Genomic DNA, 23402 nt, shown 5'->3' with positions numbered 1-23402 from the left:
GTCTTCTATTTTTACCATCGGCAGTATATAAGTTTAATAAAGGAGTTGAGTACTCCATTCAATTTGTTTTCTTTCTCAAGAGGAGAAAGATATTTTAAGACAAATGCTATAGGTTTTCAGCTATCTAATTTCATTCCCTCTCTAAGAGGTTAACGTATTTTTCCCTTAAGGTGTGGACTGTACTCATTGTGAACATTCCTTATAATGGAATGAATGAATACTGTTGAAAACTGTTCGGTAAGTTCATTTATAAGCAGTAATACTTATTGAAAAATTAAGAAATGGCTTTCATAAAACTTCTGACTTTATAATTTTTTTAAAAAGTCTAATTCCTGGGGATATATACTTGCATTCTGAGGTTTGGATTTTGGTCAAAGGAATAATGTAGAACACAACAGTGGGGCAAACAAACTCTGTAGGAATCTCATCCCAAATGACAACAGCAAGTTTACTGTGAAATCAATAAACATTCTCATGTTGCTTAACTGTAAAAAATTGACAGTGGTCTGTCTGTCTGTCTCTCTCTCTTTGGTAAAGTGTAGAGAAAAACAGTGTTTTAAGGGTTTTCCCCCTTAGAATCTTTTTAAAAAATCTAATTCACCTCTATCTTTAGAGAATTTTTATTAACATTCATAACTTTAAAACAATCCACATATTTGAACAAATAAAACTTACCACTTGGAGAATGTCTTCATCTTTTGGCATAACACTAAGTTCCAATGTTGTATCACTGAAATTGAATATACATAAACTATTTTAGGGGAGGCAAAAATTATACAAGAAGGACATAAAGGAAAAAAGAGGTAACTCAGGTATTTTTTAAGTTAATTATGAGTTTAACTTGCAGATTTTAAAAATCTTTATTTTAAATCCAAATCATTAAAATGAAAAGTAGTAATTTTTATGTGTATATAATAATTATGTATGTATGTTTGAGCTATTCAGAACTGGTCAAGTGTTCTTTACAACATGCTTCTAATTTAGAAACACCAAGTAGATTACTTATATTGAATATTCCTGGAACAAAGCTCATCAATATATAATTATGTATTCCTTTATCTCAGGTCACAGAACAAATTACAAATTTTTACTACATAGTCTGTTTATCAAGTTAAAAACCCATTAACATGAAAATAATCAAAGAACCCTCAAATTTAACATTTTAAGCAATACTAAACATCCTAATTTTGAAATATTCCCTCTTGGCCTCAGAAGGGAAGGAAATAAGAGTTCACCATCACAACCATCAAAATGATGCCTTATCTTTAAATACCATATATCATCTCAACTATTTGCTTTCTTCTCCATGATTTAATTTAGAGCTTTTATAGGAATAGCCCAAAGTCTCATTTTATTTTGGTACTGCAAGTGTCCTGTTGAAATAATAGACAAGTTTCTCTAGGTTTAAAACAGCTCAAAGGCAAAAATTAATATACCAAGTCCTGTGATATCAGAATTACATTGAGATATGCAAGGACAGTGGTGCGGTCCCCAGCTAGGGCCTCAGTATCTATCCTAACAATACCGGATAGATTTCCCCCCAATACAATCATGAGATTAAGAAACAAACAACAAAAAACCGAAAGTCTAATAATTTACTGGTGTCTCTATTTGAACCCTTAATTTTAGGTTCATAAATGCAAAGAAAATAGTAAACCAGTAAGAACCACAGGTTCAAATAAATTCCACTAAGAAAATATGTAAGTACTTGAATTTCAACATTTAGAGTTGGTAGAAAATACATACTGATGCTTAGATAAATTCTTCTGCAAGGATACATTTTTACATTAATACACTGCAGAATCTCAATGGCTTTGTGCTGCATTAATCCATTTGCTACCAACTGCAGACAAAAGGAACACAATTTTTTAAAAGAAAAATAAGATCATGAAAAAAAAAAACATTTTATTTATTTATTTAATTTTTCAAATTGCTATACTGGTGAAAAATTAAGACTGTCATTCCAAAATGTTATTATCGTGAAAGATGAACTGCATCAGTAACCAAAAAAAAAAATTAATGTGGAGTTTGAGGAAAACAAAGATTAAATTATGGTTGTTTTGGGAAATGGTATTTTTAAAGAAGACATGTTAAGAAATACCCTGAAAACTCTTAAATTATAGGTTGACAAAACATAGTTATATTTATCATGATCTAAATTATTTTCCAAAAGAAAATTTGGGTAGATCTCCCCACTGCCTCTGGAGGAGGCTTTCAATTCTTTACCAGTCCCCCGGTTTCCTCAATACTTAAGATCAAATAGGTGTCACTCAGGAACACCGAGAATCCAATAGTAAAAAGAATACTCTGAAATCAATAAATCATGATCACCCAACTGTAAAAGTGGCAACGTATTAGGGCATTTGTGTAAACTGTTGTTGCTAAGTCACTCAGTCATGTCCGACTCTGCGATGCCGTGGACTGTAGCCTGCCAGGCTCCTCTGTCCATGGGATTTTCCAGGCAGGAATACTGGAGTGGGTTGCCATTTCCTCCTCCAGGGATCTTCCTGACCCAGGGATTGAATCTGTGTCTCTTGTGTCTCCTGCAGTGCAGGCAAATTCTTTACTCGTTGAGCCACTGGGGAACCCCACTGGAGAAGCCGGAGTGGGATGCCATTTCCTTCTCCAGGGGATCTTTCCGACCCAGGAATTGAACCTGAATCTCTTACATCTCCTGCACTGGCAGGCAGGTTTTTTACCACTAACATCACCAAGGAGCCTTGTGTAAATAAGTGAGATTATAGCATGAACTGCTTTAGACATGGTTAGAGGAGCTTGATAGAAGTCTTCAGAAAACAGTCAACTTCAATTTAATTACAGACAGCTGAGTGTGGCTAACATAAAGCAATAGGTCACCTAAAAGTTACTGTATCTGAATCTGGGTAGAATCTCTTGTGATGATGATCTGGAAATCAGACCCTCATAGAGTCATGGCTTATTCTTGATCGAAATTTAATATGCCAACCTCTTTGGCTTTTGATTTCTGTATTTGTAATTTTAAAAAAAAAGTCTAGGTGTGTGACAGAGAGAAAGAGAGTTGGACTAAATTATCTTTACAGTCAGTCACTCTATAAATACTATTCTACCTTTAAAACTCAAAATCCTATTCTGTAGAAAGTAGGCAGACAAGTGGATTAAAAGATGATTTCTTGTGGTCTTTGTTAAAACAAATGAATCTGAGCCAAGAATATTATTCAGTAAGCTATTTAAAGACAAGTTATCTTAGTAGTTTTAAAATAAATTATATATGCAAGTATTTATATACATATTATAAACAAATTTGATTGTCACTTCAAATAAAAGTAAGAAACTTAATGGCAAATATAAAATGTATGCCTCTCAGGCTCAAAAGGATTTTAATTACAAATTGAGTAAATTTGCCAAAACAATGCAACCAAATACGCCATCCTCTGGTAGTACGCGCTTGGTAACTTTCAAATGCATTTTCAACTTTAAAGGAAGGTTTCCTATCTTTATATCACATCAGCTTCTTACAGGAATACAATATTGTATTAAGTCTACTTTCTTCATTGATTTATAAAACCCATCTTTGGCCAAAATTAATCATGCCAAGACTTACCTGTTCTGGATTAAAGCAATTACTTGAGAATAGGTCTTTCCAATAACACTTTCTCCATTGACTTTTATAATTCGATCACCTTCAAAGAGGAATTAAAAAAACACATGAGGAATTCCTTTACAATGTCACTTCTGAGTACTTTTGTAATACTTCTTGAGTAATATACTTATTTTTGATCTATCCTTGCTCATTGTTTTGTAAAATATCTTTTATAAAAATGATCCTAAATTTTAATATATCCAGCTTATGAGACATAACGATGTTTTAAATGAAGAGCACAGCAACTGATGAATTTAGAAACCTCAAAAAGTATTTTATCTCTAAATATTTATATAAATAAAATAAATCCTCTAACTTTATTTATTTATTTTTTAAGCTTTTTGGCTATGCAGTGCAATATGGGGAATCTTGGCTCCTTGACCAGGGATACAGCCCTGGTGCAGAGTCTTAACCACTGGACCACTAGGGAACTTCAGTGTCCTCCAATTTTAGTCCAACTAATTTCCGTGTCATGTTCTCCCAGTCTCTTTAGTTTACTGATTAGTGCTGTACTGCAGAACTTAAATATGGGCATGCACATGGGTTTGACTTTATATATATTAACTTGTTCTTCATTTTCATGGGGTAAAGGACATCTGGACGACTCAAAAAAATTCAACGGAGCAGAAGAGAAAATAAATGAGAGAAAGGATAAGGGAAAGAAGAAAATAGAAAAAATGTACTTTTCATGTGCTTAGCACAGCCCCTCAACTATGACCAAAAAAACAATTAACAAATTAACAGTGCATCCTAATATATCTTAGGAATGACACCCAATACTTATACTTGTAGCTGAAAAGATATTTTAATCAAAAGGCAGTGAAAGATAGTTTTTCATTAATTCCATTTTAAATTATTTCATGTTTAAAAACAAAAGAAAGGGGTAACTATTTTAGTGTGTGCATTACTCTAAACTAAGTCCTAGCTAGTTTTTATGAAAATCATAAGTCACAAAATATTTCAGAACAAACAGACCACACACTGCAGATATGCAGCTGGGCTTGCTTGCATTGCACTGGAGACTTCAGTTACTCTTTGGGGACTTGGAGGGATGGAATGAATTGGGAGATTGGGATTGACACATATACACTGCTGATATGATGTATAAAATAGATACTAACGAGAACTCTACTGTACAGCACACAGGACTCTACTTGATGCACTAAGGGGTGTAAATGGGAAGGAAATCCAACATAGAGGGGTTATATATGTAAGTATAGCCAACTCACTTTGCTGCACAGCAGAAACTAACACAACACTATAAAGCAACTATACTGATAAAAATTTTTAAATAAAGAAAATTTACCATTTTAACCAAAAAATAAGCTACTCTTTGTGGTGGAATGAACTAATTCATCTCTGGCAGGCCAGGCTCTTCTGAATTTGGAGCTTCAAGATTATTTTAATTAGATCAATAAATATCTTCATCATTTTACTATTTTGTTCACCTTTGTCAAAATTAAATGTATGCAAAATAGGTTGTTTTAAAGGGCCTCTGAGAATCCATTATTAAGTGGTAACTAAAAGAGCCCAATTTTTGAAATTAAAAGATCCTTGCTCCTTGGAAAAAAAGCTATGACAAACCTAGACAGTATATTAAAAAGCAGAGACATCACGGACCTTTGCGACAAAGGTCTGTCTAGTCAAAGCTATGGTTTTTCCAGTAGTCATGTATGGATGTGAGAGTTGGACTACAATGAAGGCTGAATGCTAAAGAATTGACACTTTTGAACTCTGGTACTGGAGAAGACTCTTGAGAGTCTCTTGGACAGCAAAGAGATCAAAATAGTCAATCCTAAAGGAAATCAACCCTGAATATTCATTGGAAGGACTGATGCTGAAGTTGAAGCTCCAATACTTTGGCCACGTGATGCAAAGAGCTGATTCACTGGAAAAAACCCTGGGAAAAGATGCTGGGAAAAACTGAGGGCAAGAGAAAGGGGCGATGGTTGAGAGGATGAGATGGCTGGATGGCATCACTGACTCAATGGATGTGAGTTTGAGCAAACTCATGGAAATAGTGATGGAAAGAGAAGCCTGGCGTGCTGCAGTACATGGGGTCGCAAAGAGTCAGACACCACTTAGCAACTGAACAACAACAACAAAAAAAGGGCCCACAAATTGTGTGTGCGTGTGCTAAGTTGCTCAGTCCTGTACAACTCTGTATTTCGGTCAGAATGTATCTATTTGAGTATCAAGAAGCATAAAACTAACTGCTGCTGCTGCAGCTGCTAAGTTGCTTCAGTTGTGTCTGACTTTGTGTGACCCCATAGACGGCAGCCCACCAGGCTCCCCTGCATGGGGATTCTTACATGGGATTCTCCAGGCAAGAACACTGGAGTGGATTGCCATTTCCTTCTCCAATGCATGAAAATGAAAAGTGAAAGTGAAGTCTCTCAGTCATGTCTGACTCTTCACGACCCCATGGATTGCAGCCTACCAGGCTCCTCCATCCATGGAATTTTCCAGGCAAGAGTACTGGAGTGGGGTGTCATTGCCTTCTCTGATATAACTAACTAGGTCTCAGAAATAACTAATATGAAGAAGAAGGAAGAAATATACAGAAGGAGAAAGAAAAATATGGAAAATGAAATATGGAAGAAACAAAGCAAGAAATTTAGAGTCTGTTTAAATATCAGCACCTGTGCATAATCCAGCTTCAAAAGCAGGTCCGCCCTCTTTCACCTGTTTAACAAAGATGGTGTCCATGGGTTCCAAACGGTTTCTTTGTTTTCCTGTGGGAGATAAAAGAACCAAGGCATGGTTTTACTTCACAATATTTCCATAAAATAGCAAAACAGGAAACTATGTTTAATTGAGACAAGTAAGCCAAGATCTTTTAATGAAGTATTAACCACATATCCTGAATTTGAATGCTGAAGTCATTATTAAGAGTATTTCATGAACTCAAACATTTATTTTGCTTCTTTCATAACACAACCATCACAGTAGCAATGGTTTCCATTTATTGGGAACATTCTGAATGTAAATTACTACACTAAATACTACCATGCCTGAGAGCTAATTTCCATAGTGAGTAAATAGTACCATGGAACAAAAGAGGACACTGAGGCTCAGGGAGATTAAGTAAGTTCTCCAAGATCACAGAGCTAATTATACAGGTGGTACTCAAGTTTACTGCCTTTTTTTTTTTTTCCATTTGTTCAGTAATTTATTTTTATCAAGTCTACTGCTTTTTAATATTGCATGGTATTAAGCACTGAAGTCCTAATGCCAAGTAAAACAGTTCTTTCCCTTTAGGGATGCTGGAGGGAGACAGACATGTGAATGAAGATTGATACTACAGCATTAAAAAACAGAGACAAATACAACAGACAGTCATGGTGATGAGGAGCAGGTGATCAAATGGGAAAGTCAGGACTTCACCAACTGCTATCCACAGACCAGCTCAGGGACTTGCTAAAAATCAATGTTTGGAGTCCAATCAGAAATCTGCTTTGTCAACAATTTTCCCTGGTGATTCACCTACACACTAACATTTGAGAAAAACTGACAGTTTCAATACACAGAAGTGAAAAAAAAGGAGTCATAGATGAGAGAACATTTAAAGTAAGTGGTAACATTTAAAGTATGAAGGTAAGTACTGAGAGAGGACAAACAGGTAGGTACTCAGTGTGGTCCCCAGACCGGCAGTATTGACAAACCCAGGAAGTGTGTTCAGATCTACTGAATCAGAAACTGAAACAGAACACAGAGCCCTGACTCTTTAAAAAGAATGTAACTGAGAAAATAATACATATACATGTATGGGGTAAATTTAATCCATTTTGTTAGACTTTGTTAGACTGCAACGCTGAGCAGAATTTGATTGAGTGTCAAATATAAAGAATCCATAATTGTTGTCAAATTAAACCTTTTTATATGAATTTTTATCCATTGTACAGGATGCAGGGATCAAGACCAGCCCCAAGGAAAAGAAATATAAAAAGGCAAAATGGTTGTCTGAGGAGGCCTGACAAATAGCTGTGAAAAGAAGAGAAGAGTAAAGCAAAGGAGAAAAGGAAAGATACACCCATTTGAATGCAGAGTTCCAAAGACTATCAAAGAGAGATAAAAAAGCCTTCCTCAGAGATTAATGCAAAGAAAGAGAGGAAAACAATAGAATGGGAAACACTAGCGATCTCGTCAAGAAAATTAGAGATATCAAGGGAACATTTCATGCAAAGATGGGCACAATAAAGGTCAGAAATGGTACGGACCTAACAGAAGCAGAAGATATTAAGAAAAGGTGGCAAGAATACATAGAAGAACTGTACAAAAAAGATCTTCATGACCCAGATAATCATGATGGTGTGATTACCAACCTAGAGCTGGACATCCTGGAATGCAAAGTCAAGTGGGCCTTAGGAAGCATCATTATGATGCTAGTGGAGGTGATGGAATTCCAGTTGAGCTATTTCAAATCCTAAAAGATGATGGTGTGAAAGTGCTGCACTCAATATGCCAGCAAATCTGGAGTGGCCACAGGACTGGAAAAGGTCAGTTTTCATTTTAATCCCAAAGAAAGGCAATGCCAAAGAATGCTCAAACTACTGCACAATTGCACTCATTTCACACACTAATAAAGTAATGCTCAAAATTCTCCAAGCCAGACTTCAACAGTACATGAGTTGTGAACCTCCAGATGTTCAAGCTGGATTTAGAAAAGGCAGAGGAACCAGAGATCAAATTGCCAACATCCGTTGGATCATCGAAAACGTAAGAGAATTCCAGAAAAACATCTACTTCTGCTTTGTTGACTACGCCAAAGCCTTTGACTGTGTGGACCACAACAAACTCTGGAAAATTCTTAAAGAGATGGGAATACCAGACCACCTAACCTGCCTCTTGAGGAATCTGTATGCAGTTCAGAAAACAACAGTTAGAACTGGACATGGAACAACAGACTGGTTCCAAATAGGGAAAGGAGTACGCTATATATTGTCACCCTGCTTATTTAACTTATATGCAGGGTACATCATGACAAATGCTGGGCTGGATGAAGCAACAGCTGGAATCAAGATTGCCGGGAGAAATGTCAATAACCTCAGATATACAGATGACACACCCTTATGGCAGAAAGCGAAGAAGAACTAAAGAGCCTCATATTGAAAGTGAAAGAGCAGAGTAAAAGTTGATTTAAAACTCAAAATTAAAAAAACTAAGATCACGGTATCTAGTCCCATCATTTCATGGCAAATAGATGGAAAACAGTGGAAACAATGACTTTATTTTTATAAATAAAATAATTTTTTTATATTTATTTTTGGGGGCTCCAAACTCACTGCAGATGGTGATTGCAGCCATGAAATTAAAAGACACTTGCTCCCTGGAAGAACAGTTATGACCAACCTAGATAGCATATTCGGAGAAGGCAATGGCAACCCACTCCAGTACTCTTGCCTGGAAAATCCCATGGACGGAGGAGCCTGGTGGGCTGCAGTCCATGGGGTTGCTAAGAGTCAGACACGACTGAGCGACTTCACTTTCACTTTTCACTTTCATGCATTGGAGAAGGAAATGGCAGCCCACTCCAGTATTCTTGCCTGGAGAATCCCAGGGACAGGGGAGCCTGGTGGGCTGGTGTCTATGGGTTCGCACACAGTTAGACACAACTGAAGCGACTTAGCAGCAGCAGATAGCATATTAAAAAGCAGAGACATTACTTTGCCAACAAAGGTCTATCTAGTCAAGGCTATGGTTTTTCCAGTAGTCATGCGTGGATATGAGAGTTGGACTATAAAGAAAGCTGAGCGCCGAAGAATTGATGCTTTTGAACTGTGGTGTTGGAGAAGACTCTTGAGAATCCCTTGGACTGCAAGGAGATCCAACCAGTCCATCCTAAAGGAGATCAGTCCTGAGTGTTCACTGGAAGGACTGATGCTGAAGCTGAAACTCCAATACTTTGGCCACCTGATGAGAAGAACTAACTCATTTGAAAAGACCGCGATGCTGGGAAAGATTGAAGGCAGGAGCAGAAGGGGAGGACAGAGGATGAGATGGCTGGATGGCATCACCAACTCGAAGGACATGAGTTTGAGTGAACTCCGGGAGTTGGTGACGGACAGGGAGGCCTGATGTGCTGCGATTCATGGGGTTGAAAAGAGTCGGACACGACTGAGCAACTGAACTGAACTGATAAGGAAGAATGTCCTCATTCTGAAGAGATGTTTGTTGAAATACTTAGGGATGAAGTATTAGTAATCATCAATTATCATATTTTATTATTATATTGTTACATTTCCATTATTATAATGAGGATATCTGCAACATAATTTTCAAATGATTTGAGGGAAAAAAATAAACCTAGATAGCCACATACTCAGACACACATTATTGTGGAATACAGACAGACAGGGCATTTGCTGTACTCTGAAAATTATAATACAAAGTCTGGAAAATTTTTCTGTCTGTGCCAAGCTTTTACTTCACAGAACTGGTCATCCACTACTTACAATTACATATTTATTTGTTTACATGTTGCTTGTTTATCTCTTCAACTAAAATGAAGAGCAGGGATTTTTGCCACGTTCACTGATGCTCATAGACCTAACAATGCCTGGCACAGAATGGACATTCGATAAATCATTGCTCAATAAGTGAACAAACTTCTTATTTAAATCTTACATCAAGCTTTCGCTTACAACTAGTTTGAAAGGGGAAAAAAAAATTCTTTTCAATTTAACTCACTTAAAATGCAAACACTTAATTCCAAACAAGTTGGTAATCAGGCTAGGTCCTTATGTAGCCAACTCAACATTCACAGCAGTGGGCGTTTAAAGAAAACCATTTACTTTTTTCTTGGCTAGAGATTTGAAGGTTTAATAAGTTTTGCTGTATCAAGTCATTGTTTCAAGGAAAGATTTATATAATAAAAGAAAGGACACATTTTTCTTTTTATTAATGACTTGCAGTCCACCATGTCCCAAAGGTGATTATATCATACCTACATTTAAGAAACACAAAAATATAAATGACTATTAATGACTGCTACAAAATAGTAAAAAGCTGACTATATAGCAATATAGTGACTTCTGAAAGTTCCTATAGGAACTTTTACACAGAATAGATGCGGTTCAAATAATTTGGTTTTAATTTCTATTAAGGAAACAGTAACTTGGCAATGACTACCACTATAAATTCAGAAAGACTTTGCCACAGATTGACCAATTCTTCAATATACTATGCCTGAAAATATATGAAGATGGAGTACACTAAAAGAAGGGCCAGTCTTATAGCAAACACTATTTTAACTGCTAAGAGTTGTACTCTGATCCTTCTTGTTCACTTTCCTTTCTAGACTCTCTACAGAATTCTGACTTGCTATTACTACTACAGATGTTATCCAGTTTCTTCTGGACAATAGAAAAATTTCCCAGAGGCATCCATTAATTACAGACAGGTTTAATAAGAAATATCCCTCTCTTCAATTTCTATATGCCTTGACTTTAAGTCTTATGTTAAAGACATAGTTCATTAATTTTAAGAGTGTCTTCTTTTTAATATATGCTCTCTGCAATTCCACTAGAACTGGAAATCACAAGCATCAAATTTAAAGTCTGTGTTATTCAATCTCTTATGCCTTTGGTTTTTTACAATCAGTTTCTAGATATGCAAAACTAAAAGTCTAACCCTGTGGCAATTCATCAGGAAAATTTACCCCTTACTTCCCTGTAGGATCATTTAGCGGAGTTAGTGGCTTCCTTGGCAATTCTCAGTAAAATGTCTCTTTCAATTCTGCATGTGTATTTTATAATTTCTTAGTTTTCTAAAGACTTTATTCAAGCCTCATTTCCTTATCAGAAGAAAAGGGAAATGTGTCTTTTTAGCACACACATGTAACTAAATCTTTCTGTCTTTGAGAAAAGGAAGAAGATGGTGGTAATCTTATGTGAATAAGAATGGCTAAAATGAGCATGTACTCCAGAAAAGTCCGATTTTATTCTATTTTGCCACTTAACATACAATTAGTAAAGACTTAGATAAGAAGATGTAAAAAGCATATATGTATTTACTTGAAGGTGAAAGCGACACTTTGAAATCAGAAAGAATGCAAATACTTTTACATTTCAGTAAATATAATTAGTTGGGGGAGGGGTGGACAACTAAACAATAATGAATAGGTAGTAGCTGCCATCCAAACACTGAATGAGCATCCAGGTGGGCATGGTTTTTACTCTCCACATCCAGTATAATGTAGCAGTCAACAGCTTGAGACCTATGACCGGATTACTGGGTTTAAAATCCCAGCTCTACCACGTACTTTCCAAGAAGAGTTACTGGATTTTGCAAAAATTATTGTCTATCAGAAATTCAAATATAATTCAGCATCCTATATTTTATCTGGCAATCCCATCCTCAAGGGGTTTTAAACAAATGATTTATTGGTGCTCCAGTTAACTCATGGGAAAAATGAGAATGATGATCATTTATTTATTTTCACCTGGCAAGGTTGTTGTAAGGATTAGAAGAGAGAATTCATTAACATATTTATATAATGAATATAAAGTAGGTTTATAAGGAATATACTTCATACAAGTAGGTTTTTAAGGAATGTTACTACTATGCTGAGTCTGATGATAAACCTTTAGGTTTACGTAGAAAGCAGAGGTGAATGAAGCCAGGGACAGAGCACTGCCACGCATGATTAAATACTGGTCTAGAGAGGAACGATACAAACTTAACCGTCATATTAGAGGGAAGCTGAAGAGCAGAAACCAAAGAACAACGGAAAAAAGAAGAGAGACTGCACTAAAACATTTCCAATAACTGACACAAACTACAAATCTGTCTTAAAGAGTGTGTGGGTGCTCAGTCGTTCAGTCACGTGTGACTCTTTGGGACCCCAAGGACTGTAGCCCTCCAGGTTCCTCTGTCCATGGAATTCTCCAGGCAAGGATACTGGAGTGGGTTGCCATTTCCTTCTCCAGGGGATCTTCCCGACCCCAGGATCGAATCCATGACTTCAGCATCTCCGGCACTGACAGGAGGATTCTTTACCACTGAGGCATATAGGAAGCCCAGTGTACTAAAGAGATGGGTGTCTAAAAGCCAGAAGCTCTATGACCCTCTTCTCTGGAGAATGCTAAAACCTAAAACAACTGGATTTAAATTGTTTCAAAATTTGAAATATGAAGTCCACAGAGCAAGCAGACTAAAGCAAACCGATTATTTTCCAAAGCAACAGATTTTGAACTATACTAGTTACAAACAAGGGCCTATAATGAAGACACACAGAGGGATAGATCAGGGAATCCTATAGTTCTCTGTGCCCTACAGGGACAAGAGAAATGTATTTCTCAGCAGTTAAAATAAAAAAAATTCTTTAAACAAAGAAATACCATCTTACATTTCAACCAAAAGCAAAGCAGCAGGAAACAATGGCAATTACTCAGATTGAGATTTTTTTAAAATTCTTCTCTCTGACAGTTCATAAACATGCTATCAAACAACTTTTTTAATGAAAACAAATCTGTTTTCATAATGACAGATTTAAGTTTTTTTTATCGATTTCTTTGCTATTAAAAAAAAGAGAGAGAGACAACAACAAAGAAATGCTCTATCTCTACACAAGAAAAGGCTGTTGAAATTAAACTGGGCTTAATATGAAAGTTAGATAAGCCTTAGAAGGCATGTGCTCTCCACAAAGGCAGAAAGCTAAAGAGGTCACATAATGGAATGCTAAGGCTCCAGGCATTAATTATTTAAAGAAAATCAATTAAATAGCTCATTGAAATTAAAATCTATTTTTCAGACCCCTAATAATTGAAACCACAATGTAGACTGAGACAGATATATCAAAGTTAAATTTGAATAATGAAAAACGATCTTTGCTTCTCTTTGCTGGGCTGCAGATTGCTACAGACGAAAAAAAAACAAACCCAGGGCGTGGGGAAGCACTTACCAAGCCGGAGTTTAGGAATATGGCTCTACTAAGGCAGAAGTGATAAATGCAAAATTCAAGCTAGTAATTACATCTGGGGGGAAGAGAACAGAAAAGAAACTGTATAGAAAGGCCTTAGTCATATTTATAATAATTTATGTCTTAGAGAAAGACAGAGAGGAATGAGGTGGTGTTGAAATATTAGGATGACATAGGTAGTAAGCATTTGGAAGTTACATTTCCCCTTTATTTTTCTGTTTGCCTGAAATATTTTATAGCTCCTTTTAAATTATTGAGAACAGACTTCTAAAAAAAGAAGAAAACAGGCTTCTAGTTTTCATTTTAGGGGTCTGGTTTGCTAATGGCATACAAAACACTTTTAGAGCCTAAGAGACTGTTTAGCATCAAAAATCCACATGTATCAATGATGAATATACATCCTATATGAAAATTAAGTAGAATCCAATTTAAGAAGGCTGTCATGGCAGATTACTGGGTCCTCTTCTCTTCTCTTCCCTGTAAAGGCAGAAGCACTGAGAGAGAAAAAAATCGCATTCCAGCTTTCTAAATCGAGGTGTTTCCAAACTTCCACTTCAGACAACTCTCATTTCCACAGTGATGGCTAGTACTTTAAATTATATCTCCCAGGCCTCCAATCTGTTGTCCAACAAATCTTATGAGCTTTAAAGTCCAAATTCCAATAGTCTCTAGACAATGTCAGTATAAAGTCACCTGTCAGGTCTCAATCACATTTCATCCATTATAAGCAAACACATACTTGCGATTCAACCTCATCTTCAAATAACATCAAATGGAACAAAGCAAAGCAAGAAAATCTGCTAAATATTAAAATACAGATCATGTTCTAACTTAATCATAACAAACTTTCTTTCCACCCACACCAGTCTAATTTTTTTGTTTACTTTTTAGTGTGGAAAATGTCCAGAATTTACAGAAGTAGAGAAAAACAGTAGAATAACCTCTGGCCATGAACATAATTTAAATAGTTATTCAAAAATCTGTCATCTTGTTTCATTTACACTCAAATTTTCTTCCTAAAGTATTTTAGTGCAAATCCTAGGTATCATGTCAATTCATCCATAAATACTTTAAATATGTCAGCATGATTACTAACATATCAGAACTTTACCTCCTGCTCCTTGGAAGCAAAGCTATGAGAAATCTAGACCACATATTAAAAAGCACAGACATCACTTTGTCAACAAAGATCCATATAGTTAAAACTATGGTTTTTTCAGTAGTCATATACAGATGTGAGAGTTGGACTGTGAAGAAAACTGAGCACCGAAGAATTGATGCTTTCAAACTCTGGTGCTGGAGAAGACTCTTGAGAGTCCCTTGGACAACAAGGAGATCAAACCAGTCAATCCTAAAGGAAAAACCCTGAATATTCATTGAAAGGACTGATGCTGAAGCTGAAGCTACAATTCATTGGCCACCTGATGCAAAGAGCCCACTCACTGGAAAAGATTCTGATGCTGGGAAAGATTGAGGGCAGGAGGAGAAGGGGGTGACAGAGGATGAGATGGTTGGATGGCATCACTGACTCAATGGACATGAGTTTGAGCAAGGCCCGGGAGACAGTGAAGGACAGGGAAGCCAGGTGTTCTGCAGTTCACGGGGGTCACGAAGAGTCGGACATGATTTAGTGACTGAACAGCAATGAAGGAAAGATAAAATCTGTTCACAGTTCTCCATGCTATATAGTTATCTTGCACAACGTGTATCATATAAATTGACAACAACCCCGAGACTTCCTTACCTCAATCTCCCTGAAAGCCTACCTAACATTAATGAAAAGTATTTCATGACATAGGAACGTTAGCACCAAAAGCTATGAAACAAGTTTAGAAAGGTCTCACATGTAAAATCACACACACACACACACACAAAAAACCTAAAATTAAGTTCTGGAACAAGTTTTCTACTCCAAGTGGAACACTCTACCTATGTATTCAAATTCAGTGAGGTCCTATATACAAGAGAATATACACCGCATGAAAATCTCTGGCACACAGAACAGTGTCTGGCATCCAGTGGACGTTCTGTAAATATTACTGCTGATTCAAATTAAAGTCCTGGTAAATGCCAATAGCAAGACTGCCCAAAATCAACTCAGAGACTTGTTTCAGGAACAAAGCTATTACTGTTGCTGCCACTGATCTGTACGATTTCTCTGAAATAAGAAAGAAAATGCTGTCACTTATTAGTAATTTGAGTACACCACCACTAGGTGTCAGTTGCGAGCCATAATTTTCCAGCATTATAAATCTCCCAGTCAAGAAATACTCTGGAGGGTGTTATTCATTCAACAAATATTTACTGAGCTCGGACAACAGACAACTTGCCAGGAGCTGATTTACTCTGCGACGAACAAAACAGTCCTGGGATCTGTCTTCTGGAGTATTTGAAGTTTCTGCAACATCGTTTTTTTCTCTCTCTGAAGCTTCAGGAATTTCACAAAGTATGTATCGCATGTGGATTCACAGTCCTGTTATTCCAGTTGTACTGGATTTTAAGTTCTCTGCAAACCCAGAAAAATGTGCCGCAGTGCACTGACCACAGGCAACCATCTTTCCATCTCTGACCATACCACTGCCCGACATGTAACTGATAAAACCTGCCCATCTTTCTTGAAACCCTTAGTCCTCTCTAGTCTTCAAGACTATCCACTCTCCCAAAGAGTATTTTAATCTCCCATGATCTGTACTTTAATCTCCAAAGTGATTATGAGAAATCACTTTCTCGTAAATTTACCCACAGATCAGTATTACAACCAAACTCACCAGCAACCTCAACTTCCTCTCCCCCTTGACCTTCCAAAGCATTCCACTTGCCAATGTCCAGCTATGGACAATTCCAACCAGACCCTCCCTCTGCTCTTGTTCTTGGTGCGATGTCAACTGAGTAAAACTGTGTAACCCACTGATTTAGTTTCCCAGTTGAGCTAAGCGTTTGACACTACTGACTAGAGTCTCTTGCTTGTATTGAATATTTTAATTCCCTTTCCCTTGAGGTTGCCATATCAAGCTTCTCATAACCTTCGAGGACTTGCTCTGCCATCTTGATTCCTCACACTGTTTAGATAACTGTATCTCTTACTCCACTCTATCTCAACTACTGTAGCCTCATTTTTTTCTTTTAAAAAGTCTTTTCCTACCCATACCTCCGTTACCCTGGTGGCTCAGTGGTAAAGAACCCGAATGCCAATGCAGGAGATGAGGGTTCAATCCCTGGGTCGGGAGGATCCACTGGAGAAGGAAATGGCAACCCACTCCAATATTCTTGCCTGGAAAATCCCAAGGACAGAGGAGCCTGGCAAGCTACAGTCCATGGAGCTGCAAAGAGTCGGACACAACTAAGTGACTGAACAACAAAAACACGCTTATTTCCCTTTGTTCTGTCTCAGGTGAGGATTTAGTTACCAGTATTCTTCAGGACTTTGCTCCCCAAATGGTCTCTTCTCAACTGTAAAACCAATCTCTTTCTTCTCTCCAGATCTCATAACACACAAAAGCTTTCCAAATGTAAAAAAAAAAAAAAAAAAAACAGAACTTCTCCCCACTCTGCCACATAACTGCCATCTCTCATTCTTCATCCCTTCATGTTCTTACTTCTTAAAGAATAGTCTACACTCACACCTACCTTCCTTTCTTTACTTCTAATCCAGTTTCTCAGACACTGACAAGAATCTTTAGGGGACAGCACGCCCACCCCCACCTTCCACCCATTCCCTGATCTAATTCACATCACAGCCCACTGACATGTCTGATTCCCTCTGCCCACTGCCCTGAAACTGTTCTCGGTAACTTTACCAAGCTGCTACTTGTCAGTCAGGTCAGATCAAACGGTATGTTTTTAGTCTACATCCTAAAGAATCTTCTAGGATGAATGACAAGTTATCCACCCTCCCCTAAAATGATCATCTCTTAATTAGCAAGCCAGCAACTCCTCCTGGTTGTCCTTATACCTTCCAAATTTATTATCAGATTTCCTTTCTGATTCTTCTTTCTCTGACCAGCTCTAAGATGCTGCCTTCCCTAGGGGTCTACCTTTATGCTGGATGTCATCATGCTCTCTGATTGTATTTATGACTACTGCTTAACTGTAGCATACATAATGATGACTTCCAAATTTATCTGCAACTCTCACCTCTCCTTATGAGCTCCACTTCCAAAACTTCAACTAGGTACTGAACATTCTACAGGCATTAGAAATGTTGTTGTTGTTGTTGTTGCTGACGTAGAGTCACTAAGTGGTGTCCGACTCTTTGCAACCCCATGGACCTCAGCATACCAGGCTTCTCTTTCCTTCACTGTCTCCCAGAGTTTGCTCAAACTCACGTCCATTGAGTCAGTGATGCCATTCAACCTTCTCATCGTCTGTTGCCCCCTTCTCCTCCTGTCCTCAGTCTTTCCCAGCATTAGGGTCTTTTCAGTAAGTTGGCTCTTTGCATCAGGTGACCAAAGTACTGGAGCTTCAGCTTCAGCATCAGTCCTTCCAATGAATATTCAGGGTTGATTTCCTTTAGGATTGACTGGTTTAATCTCCTTGCAGTCCAAGGGACTCTCCAGAGTCTCCTCCAGTACCACAATTCAAAAGCATCAATTCTTCAGCACTCAGCCTTCTTTATGGTCCAACTCTCACATTTGTATATGACTACTGGAAAAACCATAGCTTTGACTGTATGTAATTTTGTCAGCAAAGTGGTGTCTCTGCTTTTTAATACACTATCTAGCTTTGTCAAAGCTTTCCTTCCAAGGTGCAAGCATCTTTTAATTTCATGGCTGCAGTCACCATCTGCAGTGATTTTGGAGCTCAAGAAAAGAAAATCCATCACTGTTTCCACTTTTCCCCCAAATATCTCCCATGAAGTGATAGGACTGGATGCCATGATCTTCATTTTTGAATGTTGAGTTGCAAACAAACCATCTTTTTCACTCTCCTCGTTCACCCTCATCAAGAAGCTCTAACTTACCCCAAACTAAACTCTTTTCCCCGGGGAAGGAGGACAGTGTGTTTCCCTTCTGTATCCCTCAATCAATGGTACCTCCATCCATCCACTCACTCATATCAGAAAAACCAAGCAAAGATCACAATTCATCTTTAACTGGTGACATACATTCTACCCCCAAGTCCTACCACCAAAGTTGCGCATATACAATCTCTAAATACCTCTGAAATTTGTTCTCAAATGCTGGTTTTCCTTTGACCTGATAAAATCCTATTCAGCACAAAGCACACCCTATCTAAGAAACCCTTCCCTGGTGGTTAGATGACTCTCCGTGCTCAGACCCTGCCACAGTTGTGCAGACTTCTTTTTTCCTACCCTTGTGTAATTGTTTTACACCTTCATCTTCTATCATCCTATATAAAGAGTTATCAAATGTATATAGTCCAGGAACTGTTCTGGGTTTAAAGAAAAAAGTAATAGACAAAATAAAATTGGGAGGACTTTCCTGGTGATCCAGTGGTTAACACTCTGTGTTTCCAAGGCAAGGGGTGTGGGTTTGATTCCTGGCCAGGAACTAAGATCCCACATGCAGGGCAAGGTGACCAAAATAAATAAATAAATAAAAGCTCACTGAACTGAAATACCTAAAAAAGATTAAAAATAAAATAAAGTTGGGAATTCCCTGGCAGTCCAGTGGTTAGGGCTCCGAGGTCCCAATTCCTGGTCAGGGAACTAACATGCTACATGTTGTGTAGCCATAAATACATACAAACCAATTATTTTTAACATTTAAAAAATAATCATCTTTCCACTCGACAATCCAACTGAGGCAGAAAAACGTCTGAGAAAAAAGTAGTAGGAAGGATGGTGAAAGGTGTGAAGGAGAGAAATGAGCAGGGCGAGAAGGCAAGGAGAGGCAGAGGCGGGGCAGGAATGCTATTTTTAGGAAACAGGCAGGGAAGTCCTCTCTAGCAGGTGACATCTGAATCACTAGCTAAAGGAAGTGAGATTAGAGGCCATATTGCTCCCTTCCCAGCAATTAGTTTAGTGACTGGCTCATGGCAATGACTCAACAAATATCAGCTAAGAGAATGAATAAACAACAGGAAGGATATTTCTAGACTTAATGCATTTAGCATTCATACACAAAATATTTCTATTGCAGTTCCACACCGGAGATGAAGTTATCTGGTAAAACTTTGAAAGCAATTTAAGCATCATTATTAGAATTCGCTTTGGGGGACTTCCCTGGGGGTCTGGTAGTTAAGACTTCATGTTCCCAATGCAGGGGGCACAGATTCTATCTCTGGTTGGGAAACTGAGATCCTGCATCCTACATGGCATGGCCAAAAAAAAAAAAAAAGAATTCACTTTTTATTATTAACTGGATCTATGAATCATATTTTGAGTACAGACTAACTGGAAAAAAAAATGGGCTTATTTGGCTGTGTCTGTGATCAAGGTCTTAAGTTACAGAGCACCTAAGAAAAGACACCTCAGAATCACCTAGTTACAGGTAATCTCTGGAACAATATTTTCTTTAGAGAAGTGATTTCCAGGACAGTTTGGAACATTAATACTCCAAACATGTGCTTCCCTGGACTTTCACCTTTATAGCTCTGTTGTTCAGTATCTCCAATTAGTTCTCTGAACTCCTAGATTTCATATTTCCTAAAGGATTTAGAACCATTAAAGAGATTTTAAAATTGCATTTATCATCTTGACTGCCAAACTACCTTCATACAATGTCTTACAAAGCCTTAAAATCTACTCCAAAAATTGGATTTCTGACAATGCCTACTTGTAATGTCATCAAATTCCCTTCATTTTAGATTACTGTAAAAATGGTTTCCCGGGACCTTCTAAAATGAAGTTAATTTTTTTTTTAACCCTCTCATCGAACTTGACCAGTATACCAGTTTATTTTACAAATTCCTACTAAGGTCCTGGATTAGTGTATTTTTGCTATTAGTGTTCCAGCTTATACACTTATCAACTATATGAAATAAGATTCCTAGTTTTAAAAAGTGTCACTGAGACTTTGTGTTAAAGGGGGACTGATGGGAGAAAGAAAAATAGAAAGGAAAGGCTTTCGACAGCATAATCTTCTGAAGCAGAGAAAGCCCTGCCTGTCCCCAGGGACCTGCCCGTAAAGCCTCACTTCATGTGCCCTCCATCTCACTTTTCTAAAGAACACCTGTTTTTAGGAAACTACCACACAAGGGGGCAAGAAATGAAATCCTGAAGGCTATGAAACCTTCATGCAATAGGAATTTCTGTTAACAAGAACCAATCCAATATTCCTTGTATTAAATGTTGTTGTTCAGTGGCTAAGTTGTGTCTGACTCTGCCACCTCATGGTCTGCAGCACGCCAGGCTCTCCTGTCCTCCACTGTCTCCCAAAGTTTGCCCAAACTCACATCCATTGAGTCGGTGATAATATCCAACCATGTCATCCTCTGTCCTTCTCCTCCTGCCCTCCAACTTTCCCTGCATCAGGGTATTTTCCAATGAGTCTGCTCTTTACATCAGGTGGCCAAAGTGTTGGAGCTTCGGCTTTAGTATCAGTCCTGCCAGTAATAGTCCAGGTTGATTTCCTTTAGGATTGACTAGTTTGATTTCCTTATGGTCTTTACAATTAAATATCAAACAGCAACAAAAGGGACTTTCCTGGTGGTCCAGTGGTTAAGAATTCGCTTTGCCATGCAGAGGATGTGGGTTCAATCCCTGGTCGGGAAACTAAGATCCCACATGGCATGGCCAACTAAGCCTGTGCCCAACCTACAGGGCCCACCTGCCACAACTAGAGAGTCCTGATGCAATGAAAGATCTGGCATGGTGCAGTGAAGATCCTACATGCTGCAACTAAGACCTGAGGCTGCCCAACAAATAAATATTTTTAAAAAAACAGCAATAAAATACAGAACCAATGGAAAAAGTGAAATGAACCCTCAAAAAAAAAAAAAAAAGGAACAGTTTTGGGAAAAGAGACAACAGTTCAACGGCTGAGGTCAGATACTAATGTGCTAACTTCTGCAGTTTGGGGGAAAGTCATTTGGGAATAGAGCATGTGAAAGCAGCGGCGCCCCCTTCATTCAATCCATTTACTCAACAAGTACGTGTGGTCCTACTATGCGCCATACACTTAGCAGGCACTGAAAAGTCAACGATGAATTCAAACTTCAATGAAAATTCAAAAACTCAATGGCAGTTTCTCCCCTTCATGATCTCTGTTCTCAAAGTAACACATAAAAACATTTTCTTAATGAACATAATGACTAGTCTGAGTATGTAGGAAAATTTTACTTTGAACCTTCTGATGACCAATTATTGATAAGACAGAATCTCCCTTCTTATTTTTCTATTTTCCTGTATCAGGTCTGTGTTAGTCTTTATCTCTCAGGAACAGGTATATGAGGAAGCAGAAAGTCTCTACTTGTTTACCACAATCAGTTAGATTAACTGTGTCCAAAATACAAGTGGGGATTTTCCAAAAGAGAATCAGGGAAAGAGGCTACCTGCATCATCACTAGCTGTGAAACAGCATCTACTCCGCCTTGTCCAAAATATCCTTTCAAACACTTGAAAACTATTGAACGTATGGAAAGCTATCAAATTCGCCCTTTAACCAAAAGTTACAAGCTCTTTCAATCTTTTTTTAAAAAATGCATATTGTGTTGTTGTTGTTGTTCAGTTGCTAAGTTGTGTCCGACTCTGTGACCCCATGGACTGCAGCACACCAGGCTTCCCAGTCCTTTACTATCTCCCGGAGTTTGCTCAAATTCATATCCACTGAGTCAGTGATACTATCTAACCATCTCATCCTCTGCTGCCCCATTCTCCTTTTGCCTTCCATCTTCCCCAGCCTCGGGGTCTTTTCCAAAGAGTCGGATAGTTGCATCAGGTGACCAAAGTATTGGTCGCTTCAGCTTCAGCAACAGTCCTTCCAATAAGTATTCAGGATTATTTCCTTTAGGATTGACTGGTTTGATCTTTTTGCTGTCCAAGGGACTCTCCAGAGTCTTCTCCAGCAGCACAATTCAAAAGCATCGGTCTTCAGGGCTCAGCCTTCCCCATGGTTCAACTATCACATCCATACGTGACTACTGGAAAAACCATAGCTTTGACTATACGGACCTTTGTCGGCAAAGTGATGTCTCTGCTTTTTAATATGTTATCTAGGTTTGTCACATCATAGTTTTGAATTATATATATAAATCTCTTTAAATTTATAGATAATATATTTTATATTTATGTATTTTAAAACCATTTATATACTTATATTTATTATGCATTTACTATACATAAATATTATAAATAATAATATAGTGATATACATAAATAAGTAAATAATATAAATATAACATAAAAATAGAAATAAAATACCATCATGTTCACAGGAAGGTCACATTTGCCACTCTCCTACCCCCTGCAAAGCAGGATGCTCCTAAGGGCCAGTGTTGGCCTGGGGACTCCTCTCTGGCCCAATACAGGCCTTCTAAGAGCTATGCCAAAATTGCCTTCAGACCAAATCCTTCCTTTTCTCTCTTCTTTCCCAGGTGACAGACCTGTATCCCAATTTTAAGTCTTCCCCATCCTTGCTGCCCCTTTCTATGGGCATTTCCCCCCAATTAACCTGTGCCATGTCTAATAATGTTTTGCCACTGTTTCTGTCTTGGTGTTTGCTTCTCAGGAAACCCAAATGATACACCAAATATCAAAAAGACCAAGTCCACCTTTATGTGAAAGCTATCCTTGAACAGAGATGCAGAAATTCTAAATAAAGTAGAAAACCAAATCTGGTAATATACAAAAGTATCATACATTAGCAACAATCTTGGTTCAGTTCTATAATGCAAAGTCAATTTAACATTTAAAAAAAAATCAATATAATTCACTATGCTTAGTTGCTCAGTCATGTCCAA

At 37.7% G+C, this 23402-nt stretch overlaps 1 protein-coding gene across 1 annotated transcript in view; it reads right to left on the bottom strand.

Annotated features, from left to right (window-relative positions):
• The window catches only part of ARHGAP21 (Rho GTPase activating protein 21), a 136405-nt gene that overhangs the window by 40091 nt on the left and 72912 nt on the right, over positions 1-23402 (bottom strand). Inside the window, 3 exon segments of the mRNA XM_070381951.1 lie at positions 676-730; positions 3581-3659; positions 6262-6354. Coding sequence (XP_070238052.1) covers positions 676-730; positions 3581-3659; positions 6262-6354 — 227 coding nt within the window.

This window comes from Bos mutus, chromosome 13 (genome assembly GCF_027580195.1).
Source record: "Bos mutus isolate GX-2022 chromosome 13, NWIPB_WYAK_1.1, whole genome shotgun sequence".
NCBI classification, from domain to species: Eukaryota; Metazoa; Chordata; class Mammalia; order Artiodactyla; family Bovidae; genus Bos; species Bos mutus.
This window is presented reverse-complemented; position numbering and strand designations above follow the sequence as displayed.